This window comes from Cnephaeus nilssonii (genome assembly GCF_951640355.1).
Source record: "Cnephaeus nilssonii genome assembly, chromosome: 10".
Lineage (NCBI taxonomy): Eukaryota > Metazoa > Chordata > Mammalia > Chiroptera > Vespertilionidae > Cnephaeus > Cnephaeus nilssonii.
In genome coordinates, this window is record NC_137081.1 from 40,127,999 (window position 1) to 40,140,050 (window position 12,052).

The window sequence follows — 12,052 nt, forward strand, 5'->3', positions numbered from 1 at the left end:
TTTAAAATGAAGAATCAGAAGTCAGATGTCAGGAAAAAACTAAAGTCATCATTAATTTGTTTGGTTCTTTATAATTTAAGTATTGAAGAATTGGGATAGTACATTGAGATTAAATTGTGCTATCTCATATATAAGCAAGTTATATGAAAACAGTGATTCTTATTTGGAAAGCAAGTTGCATGGTTTATATTTTATTACATTGTAAGATTTTCCCATAGATTTGACTATGAATAAACTTTTGAAACAAAATTTTATATCTGAACTTTGATATATTTAATGTAAATGACATCTTTTTAAATGTGTGAAAACAAAAAAAGAAACTATGATCCCTTATGTGATTTCACCCAAAATTTTAAATCTACTTACCATAGCCAGACATTGCTAGAAACTCAGAACACAGAAATGAATAAGGCATGATACTTTTTCTCGAGGAATTCTCAATTTAGAGAGGGACAGATGCATCAGCAACTAACTTGCTGAAGGAGTAATTATTTCTGCCAGTGCATGACGGCATTGGAGGCAATGGGGGAGAACTTCACAGGAGAAATGACATTTGTCAAAACAGTGATTTTTAGTATATAGGAATCCCTAATCTTATAGAAACATTGATGCCTTGGCCATTTTGTGTAGCAATTTTTCCCCAATCAAATATCAGACATATTCCCAGGAAGAGGTGCTTAAGAAGACTAAGTAGAATGCTTCTGAGGAAGGAGCAATTGCTGTGGGATGCTGCACAGTAGGGTTTTCAGAATTCCATATTAACTTGACAGTTGCTTTTCCTTTGCAAAACCTTTCTGACGCCAGCATTTTCCCTTATTATCAGTCCTGCATCCTTAGAATAGGGGTTTCTGTGATACCTTATTAATACAGGTTAAAATAATTGTATTAGACATTTCATGATGTTCAAATTCATGTTTTAAAATTTGATATTTTAAAGTAGATAAGGTCAAAGATTTCTTTATGGCATAAATATTTTTAAAGGACTCACACTTGTACTTCTTTTGTTCCAAAGGAGGGGCCATCTCCAAGCCACTCACAGACCAGACAGTAGCTGAATCTCAGGAAGCGGTATTTGAATGTGAAGTTGCCAACCCTGATTCCGAAGGCGAATGGCTGAGGGATGGCAAACACCTGCCGCTAAGTAACAGCATCAAAAGTGAATCTGATGGCCGCAAAAGGAGACTTATCATTGCTGCCACCAAATTAGATGACATTGGAGAATACACATACAAAGTGGCCACCTCTAAAACATCTGCTAATCTCAAAGTTGAAGGTCAGTGATACAATAACAGAATTATCATTTCAAATCACATTACATTCTTGTCAATTACCATTTTAAATGTCAAATGGCATGACCATTTTGGATGCCTTAAGTCTTTATTTCATAAAACCATTAAAAACTCTCTGAGCCTTCTTTCTGAGCCATGTGCCACAAGGTACAAATTGTTTATGAGTTGTGTTTGTGTGAAGAAGCATTTCTCAGGTTCCAGCTCTGGGGAACAGCTAAATTAGATGTTCTCATTTTCACCCTTCTCCAATTAATCTATTAAGCTGTTAGGGTGTGGTTCTGCAAATCTCCTCCCATTTAAATATAGAAAAATTATTGCCAATGTGTATTTCAAACTGGATCCCATGTTTTCCTAAATAATCTCAAGGGGTCTTTTAAAACAGAGATGCTGCATATCTGTAAAGTTTTTGATAACCATTCATTTGCAAGATGACCAGATAATATCTTATTCAGGACTTCTTTCATTTGAAGATATCATCCTTATTTTCTAAACCAACCATAAATTTGTCTTCAGCTGTCAAGGTTAAGAAGACGTTGAAGAACCTCACAGTGACAGAGACGCAGGACGCCGTTTTCACAGTCGAGCTAACACACCCTAATGTGAAAGGTATCCAGTGGATCAAAAATGGGGTTGTGCTGGAATCCAATGACAAGTACGACATCTCAGTCAAAGGAACAGTTTACTCTCTGAGGATTAAAAACTGTACCATGATGGATGAGTCTGTTTATGGCTTCAAGCTCGGAAGGCTAGGAGCCAGTGCCAGACTGCACGTTGAGAGTAAGTTGACTTAGAAACATTTTACAAGTTGCCAACTCATGGTTACCGTGATGCTCACCATTTCCCTGAATCACTTCAACTTTCCTTATTAGCCGTCAAGATCATTAAAAAGCCAAAGGATGTGACCGCCTTGGAAAATGCCACCGTTGCCTTTGAAGTTAGTGTTTCCCACGACACGGTTCCAGTAAAATGGTTCCACAAGAATGTGGAGATTAAGCCGAGCGACAAACACAGACTGGTCTCAGAAAGGAAGGTCCACAAACTGATGCTGCAGCACATTGCCCCCGCGGATGCTGGGGAATATACAGCTGTGGTGGGACAACTGGAATGCAAAGCTAAACTCTTCGTGGAGAGTAAGTATTAGGCAGCCCCGCAGCATTTCCCTGGATGATGACCATGTATTCATTTGTCTGTTTGATTCACCTGCCTTTAAAAGAAAATATATTAACTGAAGTACTTTCTGATTTTTTTCCAAGCATTACATATAACAAGAACCATGAAAAGCATCGAGGTGCCTGAGACCAAAACTGCCTCCTTTGAGTGTGAGGTGTCCCACTTCAATGTCCCTGCCATGTGGCTGAAGAATGGTGTGGAGATTGAGATGAGTGAAAAGTTCAAGATAGTGGTGCAGGGAAAACTCCACCAGCTGATGATCATGAACACCAGCACAGAGGACTCGGCAGAATATACATTTGTCTGTGGCAATGACCAAGTCAGCGCCACCCTGAAAGTAACCCGTAAGTTAAAAGAAAAAAAATCTAAGGAATATCTAGTAGAATCATTATTATTCCATATGCTACACCTTTTCTTCCTGATCATTTGGTACACGGAAAAATCTTTGATTGGAATGACTACTGAGAGATCACACTGAGTGAAGCACTAGTATCTCCACCTAGATAAAATTCTCCAATTAGAGTAACATTGAAAGGCTACCTATAATGATGTCCCAGTGTCTGTCACTTGCAATTTCTGTTCCCCTATCACTTGCCATTGTTCTGTAGAAAGAGGGGTACCTGGAAGGTATCACAGCTCATATCTCTGAACTGTTGTTGGCTTACCAGACATACTAAATACATGCCAGGTTTTCATTCTGCACCTGTATGACCCACACTCTATTGACATAAAGTCTCCTTGGGTGTTTTTCCTTCCCCTTTTGCAGCAATCATGATTACATCCATGCTGAAGGACATCAATGCTGAAGAAAAAGACACCATTACCTTTGAGGTGACAGTGAACCACGAGGGCATCTCTTACAAATGGTTAAAGAATGGCGTGGAAATCAAATCAACGGACAGGTGCCAGATGCGAACCAAAAAGCTCACCCACTCCCTGAACATCAGGAACGTTCACTTTGGAGATGCTGCTGATTACACCTTTGTGGCTGGAAAGGCTACGTCGACAGCCACCCTTTATGTGGAAGGTATGGCTTCGCAGGTGTCCTGTGCATAAAAGTAATGTCAAACATACCGTAGAAAATGTTAGTGCATAAATTGGTGAATGGATCATTGAAATGTGGTATATCCATGCTATGGAATATTATTCAGCAATAGAAAGGAAGTACTGATACATGCTACAGCATGATACATGATACATGAACCCTGAGCACATTATGCTGAGTGAAAAGGCCAGTCACAAAGTATTACATTTTGTATGATTCCATTTACCTGAAATCTTCAGGATACATATATCTATAGAGATATAAATTCGCCTACGTCTGAGGCAAAACAGTAATAGGAGTGTGAGGGGTTATAAATGAGGGGCTCATAGTTTCTTTCTAGGGTAACTAGAATATTCTAAAATTGATTATGGTGATGGTTGCACAACTCTGAATGTACTTAAAGCCACTGAATCATTTACTTAAGTGGGTAAATTTTATAGTATGTGAATTATGTCTTCATAAAGCTGTTGAAAAGGTTAATTTTATACATGCTGTTTTCTAGCTCGTCATATAGAATTTAGGAAACACATTAAGGACATTAAGGTGCTCGAGAAGAAGCGCGCCATGTTTGAATGTGAAGTTTCTGAGCCTGACATCACTGTACAGTGGATGAAAGATGGCCAAGAGCTGCAGATTGAGGACAGGTCGGTTGTTTCTTCTTACTCCTTTCCAATTCCCCATTTCCTCTCAGTCAGCATACATTAAACTTCAATTTCCATTTCATCCGTAGAATCAAGATACAGAAGGAGAAATATGTCCACCGCCTTCTGATTCCATCCACCCGGATGTCCGATGCCGGACAGTACACCGTGGTGGCAGGAGGCAACATGTCCACTGCCAATCTCTTTGTGGAGGGTAGAGATGTTCGCATCCGAAGTATTAAAAAGGAGGTCCAGGTATTGTATACATGCCACATTTTTTGAGAAATCATCAATAGTCCATAATCCATATTTTCTATTTTAATTATTGACTTAAATTGTCTAACTACAGTCTTCTAAAGAATTAAGTCAGCTTATCCTTACTGGTTTAGATTCTTATGCGGACATTAATTTAGTCAGTTTCCCCTCACTTAGGGAATAAGTGTGTCCTTAGCAGCTTTCAAAGTTCTTTAATTAACACAATTGTAGAAACTTCACTGTCTAATGCAATAATTGACTACTTGCCAAACAGCACCAACCAGAAAAAAAGATAAAGTTTAAATTGTGATGTTCACACATCAACTGGAATGAAGGGAATTTAGAACAAGGTAGCATTTTCTCGGAAGCCGCCTGCTAGGGAGAGGAGGGATGTAGGAACTTGGCTGGGAGCACTTACTCTGAGGTCCAAGAAGAAGACCAGTTTGAGCAAAGCTGATCCAACACCTTTGCTGTCTACTACCTGTGTAGAGCTTGCCCTCATGGGCGCCAGTCTTCCCAAGTGCTATAATGGAGGTAACATGTTAAGAGAAATACCATTTGCAGTTAGCTTCATCATATTGCTCATCCAAGAAGAACTGGTGTCATAGGCCTTAGGCACATTGAAAAAGCCTCATTCAGCAAGGGCTCAGACAACCTGGATATGTCCCCACCCTTTATTGTCCATTTCCGAATCTTGATAGCCTCACTTTTAAAACAGTTCCAACCTAGTCCACAAGGTTATTGTTTAAAACCGGTGGTCGCCAACTGGTGGTCCACGGAACACTGGTGGCCCGTGAGGTCCGAAAGGTTGGCGACCACTGTTTTAAATCACATGAAATCAAATTGAATAGTACAGTAACTTTCAAGAGTTTTATAAGTAATACGAAGTCCACAGATGCAAAGTATTATTATTTCTGTTATTATTAATTAACAGGCAAACATTTAAGGATAAAATCAGTGCCTTTTTGGGCAGCCTCCTCAGTGCAGGTGTAAGCATGATACAAGAAGTCTGGGTACCATTTTCCCAGGATGGCAGGGAAAATTAGAATGTGCGTTAACCAATCAAGTTATTATATCATAATGTATAGGTTTTGCATGCTTTAAAATGAGCACTTTTAAGAACAGGTTAACTGGAAGGAAACCAGGGCTTCAATATTCTTTTTTATGTTGCTTCATCTAAAGGTTATTGAGAAACAACGTGCTGTCGTTGAGTTTGAGGTCAACGAAGACGACGTTGATGCCCATTGGTATAAAGATGGCATTGAAATCAATTTCCAAATTCAAGAACGACACCAGTATGCTGTAGAGCGAAGAATCCACCGGATGTTTATCTCTGAGACCAGGCACAGTGATGCCGGTGAATACACCTTCGTGGCCGGAAGGAACAGGAGTTCTGTTACCCTCTATGTCAATGGTAGGTAGAGATATTAACATATTTTGTGGATCTATCTGGTATAACCCTCCCCTTTAAGTTACTAAAGTTCTGATAGTTTCTGTATAATTTCTAAAGAATCTATAGTACTCATGTGGTTATATCTATATTTATTTTTACATTACACCTATGGCAGCTATTAAAATGAGAGTTAAGAAGTCATTCCCAAAAAGCACCTGACAGCTAGATTTTTATTGATTGGTCAACACTGTTGAACACCACTGCATGTCAATTATACTCCAATCGGTTTCTAGATATGGATTCAGCTCTTCTAGTTGATCTGCCCTAGATCCTAACTGCTTACATACTGGCAGCACTACCAAGTGATAGGAGCCTTTCCAGCCTCTAGTCTGCAGTGCCTGGGGCAATCCAGAGGTCCTCCCTGTGAGACCACAAAGGGCCTTGGGAGCCACAGGCCACGTGGAACGGGGTTCTCTCTGCCCGAAGCTCTAGGGCAAGGGGCTCTTGCTTCAGAGGGGGAATTTCACATGCTGTCAACTCCTAAGAGGAATGCCATTAATCTACACACTTTCCTCATTAGAAACCTTAGAGCTGAATTGTAGACTGGCCTAGATCTGAGACTAAGCTAGAAAAACAGAAAAAAAATGGAACCTCCTTCCCTATCCTACCTATTTCCTTCCTTATCTTGGGCCATATCTGTCTGAACAAATACCAGTGAGGCAAATAAAGGGACACTAAGAGCAAAAATAGATCCAGAGACAGAGAAACATTGATCCTCAAAGGGAAGGTAGGGGAGGGTGGGGGTAAGGGGGAGAGATCAACCAAGAACTTGTATGCATGCATATAAGCCTAATCAATGGACACAGACAACAGGGGGGTGAGGGCATGAAGGGGGGGTTGGGGGGTAATGGGGGAATAAGTACACATATATAACACCTTAATCAATAAAGAAATTTTTAAAAAATAATAATAAAAAACATAAAGCACACAAAAAAAGAGAGTAATCTCAAGTTTCAATTGAACCATATTGCCAACATTCCCTTGGTCCCTAAGAGACCAAATGGTCCTGGTGTCCAGTTATTATTTCTACATTAGAAGCCCAGTACCAATGGGGTCCCTCAGCCTCGCCTACATCCTCTCACAACCTGGGACCCCTTCGGGGGATGTCAGATAGCCGGTTTTGGCCCAATCCCCCAGGCTCAATCCAGACAGGAGGGAGCCTGATCCTCTATGCATTGAGCATCTGTCCCCTGGTGGTCAGTGTGCATAATAACAACTGGTCGTTTGGTCATTCAGTCATTCAGTCGTTTAGGCTTTTATATATAACACACACACACACACACACACACACACACACACACACACACATATATATGATTTCTCTGGTTCTCTTTCCCTTATATACACACACACACACACATATATATATATACATATATATATGTGTGTGTGCTATATATATATAACACACATATATATATATAAAACACACACACACATATATATATATATAAAAGCCTAAGTGACTGAATGACTGAATGACCAAATGACCAGTTGTTATTATGCACACTGACGACCAGGGGACAGATGCTATATATATAGATTAGTAGTGGAGAAAATGAGGCACAGAGAAGAAAAGCAGTGTCAGTAACCAGTCTCACAGAAGTCATTTCTCTTTATTCCTGTGTTCTGTTGATTACCCAGTTCCCCTCACCCCTCACTCATCACAACACTAAGAATATGTTTTCATTAGCATAACAGGAAAGCTGATTTTAAAATATATATAAACATTTAACTACATCTGAAATAATATTCATTCATTCTTTCATACGTATAAACACACTTCACTGGCACCTGTATATAAAGAGATGACTGTGACATATACACAAATATTTACAAAACAAACAAACCTGAATGAGATGAGACATTTTACTATGTGATGTGCCCAAATTACTTTTAAAAATAACTAGTATGTGGAAGTTGTTCTAGAATTCTTTAGGGTACTGGCCATCACTACACCCCACCCAGACCCTAACTAGAAGCAGGGGTAATCATGTTTTGTTGAGAAACACTTTCAGCACCCTCTGCCCCCATACCAAATGTTCAAAGTATCTTTCTAAAGCTATTCCCTCTACTTAAGGACACCATTCCAAATGTTTCCCCCCCACCCTCTTAGCATAACGAATGTCCTAATATCCTGAGGCAAGCAAAGATGTAACAATTCCAAAGTTTTATTTCTAGACGGGTAACCACCTGGCAACAAATTAATGTAGAGTTTCATGGGCTCTCCTGTGTTTTTTGCACTTTTTCACGAGCTATTTGTTTTCATTTACTCTCAGCTCCAGAACCACCCCAAATTCTGCAGGAGCTCCAACCTATTACTGTGCAGTCTGGCAAGCCTGCCCGCTTCTGTGCTGTGGTCTCTGGCAGACCACAGCCCAAGATTTCCTGGTACAAGGAAGAGCAGCTGCTTTCCACTGGCTTCAAGTGCAAATTCCTCCACGATGGGCAAGAGTACACACTTTTGCTCATTGAAGCCTTCCCAGAGGACGCAGCTGTTTACACGTGTGAAGCCAAGAATGACTATGGAGTTGCCACAACCTCAGCTTCACTCTCAGTGGAAGGTAGGAATGTCTTGCTACTTCTCAGCTTATAATAAAACCGAAGAAACTAGATTTTGCATTCTCCCGGTGCATTTAAAAATACAATTTGGAGCTCATGCAAATAGGTTGCTACCCAACTTGGGAACTCTGAAAGTGTTCCGCTGTGAGATAAATTACGATAAATCAGCATGCCCCATTCTATGAGGTCTGTAAGGTGACTCAACCATGATAAACACTGTGGTCCCTTTTCTTTAGTTCCAGAGGTCGTGTCTCCTGATCAGGAAATGCCAGTTTATCCTCCTGCCATCATCACCCCACTTCAGGACACTGTCACTTCTGAGGGACAGCCCGCTCGATTTCAGTGCAGGGTTTCTGGAACTGGTAGGTTTACAAGCAACAGTATAGTGGCTAATATTCACAAATAATGATGCGTGTGTGTGTGTGGGGCGGGGGGGTATCATCTTTTCCTTCATCACAAACATCTCTCATGCATAATTTAAGGTTTAATGGGGCTCATTTGCGGAAGACTTATTTGAATTATTGAATTAAAATTAGATCAGTGTTTTTCGATATTGGACTACACACCTAAAAATAATTAAGGTGGTCAATTTTGTTATTTTTACACACAATAAGAAAAGAACCAGATCAGTATTTTCCAGTGTTTTAAACTTCAAAAAAAATTTCATGTTTTCTTTATGATTATAGTTGCACTTTTGTTATTTATTAAATATAATAGAAACTACAGTTATTGTGAGATTAATTATAATAGCATTTACAGAAGATTCAAAAGAAGGGTCTATTTATATGTAAGACATTATTAAGTCTTTCAGTGTTTGTGTGGAATGGTATATTATCCCGTAGTGGTCAAATGAAGGGTTTTATGGTCAGAGAGGTTGGATTTGAATCTTGGCTCCACTGTGTGACCTTAGGCAAAAACATGATTTCTCTGGTTCTCTTTCCCTTATGAATAAAATAAAAATAATATTGCATTCAATCTTTGAATGTACATTTCATGAGGCCAGGGATTCTGTGTTAGTACATAGAACCTGGTGCCTGAAAAGCAGTAGCTACTTGAAGAGAAACTCCATGAGAACAAGGAGGTGACTTTTGTTCTAGAATAGCTCTGTATGTAGTCGATACTCAATAAGTAATTATTGATTGGACAAATTAACGGTTATTGAATGATTAATACCAATCACTTAAGACTATTATCAGGATTACGTTAGATAACCCAAGTCAGCACTTAGCACAGTATCCATCATATAGTAATTCCTCAGTCTGTTAGGATTTTTAAATTTTATTTTAGAGGACGTTTATTAAAGCTGGGGACAGTAAAAGAAGGAAGGGCCTAGGATAACAGGAGAGGGACTAGGTGGGGAAATGAACCTGGGCTGGGCTGCTTTGGCTCACTAAGAGGTCAGAGAAAAGGGGGCCTTGAAGACAGGTTCAGAGCATGTGCCCGGGACAAACTGCCGCTGCCCACTGCTGCCCTGGTCGCAAGCCTATTGGGGTCCCTTAGAGGCTAGGAGATGTTCACCTGTGGGGGAAGAATGGGAAGAGGGGAAAGGCAAGGGTGTGCTTCCAGGAGGGCCATCAGTTCGGATTTTTAATTGGGGGCACATTAGCCAACTACCACCAACCCTCCCCCTTCCCCCAGGAGTTTGACATTGGTAGAATGAGACAAAATGCTTGGAGCCATTTCAAACCATTTATTATTGTAGACTGGCCTCAGAAAGGGGCAACATAAACCAACTTCATCCAAAATGAAAATCACTCTTGTATTTACTCGGCTTTTTTATACCACCACCAGAGGAGAATTCTCAAAGCTTGGGCATCTCATAGCACTCCTGATAAGTTTTATTGTTTTGTTTATTACGCTTCTCCCATTAGTTTATGACCCAGCATTACATTGCTGAAAGCTATTTTCCTAAACAAGTTAGTATTTCAATTGGCTGCTATGTCTTGAGATTTCCTTCTCTGGGATGGAGATGCTAATCTAGAAACTAAATGGACTTGTTTGATTTTATGAGCATAATTAAAGGATATAATGTATGCAAAGCACCTATAGGCATGGCTGGCAAGTGACTGGTGTTCAATACATTAATTTTATTATGGCCATAGAGAAGAATTACACAAACATAAAATTCTGGTATTGCGTGACCAACATAGCCTTCGTCATTTCAAAGCATAGTATTTGAAAAATATTAAATATCAAATGCGGACTAATTTGATAATATTCTATTTACACATTAAAGAAAAATACATTTTAATATCAAATTCACTAAAGCTACACAAAATAATTTATTCATTCATTGAATTTTTAAGAGAAAATTTTCAAATAAATATACATATATGTGGATTGTCCAAAGTAGTATAAAGTCTTAACAATATTTTTATAATGCTTAATAAATCATATTATAGTTTTCCTTTAAGGTGTTGCAAAAATACATTTGAAGTCCTCTATGAGACTCTGAAGTAGGAAAAGAAAAAAAAAATCTCTTTCTTTTGTATAAGATTGATGTCTTTAATTGTTTGAATAGTTCATCAATTCATGAAACTATTAACTATCTATGTGTGGTAAAACATATACAAGTTTTAACACCCTCTTGAAAACATATTTTCTGTATGACAAAAATTCATTAAATAAAATGCCCTTTTAAAACCTTACCAAATTACATAGTTTCATGTCCCCAGGACTGAAAATATTTAGACAGCTTCCTCTGACCAAGTATTTATTGCCTTGGGAAATTAAGTGCAGCCCTGCCTTCTATAAATTGGAAAAAAAATATGAGGCTTCAGAAGCCTCAATTGCATGTTTGGGGGAACTCAAAACTTGTTAATTGGGGAACATGGTCCTGAGCAATCTGGTGGTGCTTTCCTCACCAGAAAAATATTGTCTATTGAAGGTCTCTGGTGCCACCTACTGGTAGAAGAGCTATTGGGAAAAGTAGAATTTTAAAAAGTGTTTATTAGTGTTTATTTTACAGGTGAGTCAGAATCATTTGGAGCCTTACAGAGTGACAGCTAGCTAAGGGAAGTGATCAGTAATTTTTGTAGTAATGATTTATGCCCATTTTTCATGTAAGAATCTATTCAACTTTAGTCTGCCAACATTTGTGTTCCTGCTATTGAGACATTGCCCTAGGTCCCAGGGATCCCCACACCGGGCTCTTGCCTTCATAGATCTCAGTGTGAATGTGAGGAGGTGTACAACTACATCCCAATGTTGTAAGTGCTGTAAAAGCCCATGTACTTAGTGCTCTGTGTCTGGGAGACAGAGAAAGATGCATGGACTGAGCATGGAAGAATCAATAGGGTCATTGAATACAATGGTGTTCCAGGCAGAGAAGCACATCGACAGAGTCACTTCATGTCCTGGAAATGACAAGTGGCTTAAGTGTGGTTGGAAAGTGATGTAATGAGTGGGCAAGAAGGCTAGGGCCAGATACTAAAGTGTTTGGTATTCTCTGCTTAGGATTTCAGATTTTATCTTGTTTACATTGAGGAGCCAGTGAAGAAATTTAAGCCTCTGGGCACATGATCAGGTTTGCTTTTTAGAAACAATACTGTGATAGTGAAAAGAGGGATGGAGAGAGTGGGGCATAAGACTGGAGTTAAGGGACCAGGGGAGAGGCCATCACAATAGGTGTGGAGAG

The 12,052-nt window shown here is 39.3% G+C and overlaps 1 protein-coding gene across 1 annotated transcript in view; it reads left to right on the forward strand.

Annotated features, from left to right (window-relative positions):
- TTN (titin) overlaps positions 1-12,052 on the forward strand; it is a gene marked incomplete at its 5' end in the record, with an annotated part of 276,293 nt that overhangs the window by 34,096 nt on the left and 230,145 nt on the right. Inside the window, 10 exons of the mRNA XM_079783141.1 lie at positions 1,013-1,273; positions 1,803-2,066; positions 2,159-2,419; positions 2,543-2,803; positions 3,226-3,486; positions 4,007-4,148; positions 4,235-4,400; positions 5,583-5,814; positions 8,133-8,417; positions 8,652-8,777. Coding sequence (XP_079639267.1) covers positions 1,013-1,273; positions 1,803-2,066; positions 2,159-2,419; positions 2,543-2,803; positions 3,226-3,486; positions 4,007-4,148; positions 4,235-4,400; positions 5,583-5,814; positions 8,133-8,417; positions 8,652-8,777 — 2,259 coding nt within the window. The remainder of the gene's footprint in view (positions 1-1,012; positions 1,274-1,802; positions 2,067-2,158; positions 2,420-2,542; positions 2,804-3,225; positions 3,487-4,006; positions 4,149-4,234; positions 4,401-5,582; positions 5,815-8,132; positions 8,418-8,651; positions 8,778-12,052) is intronic.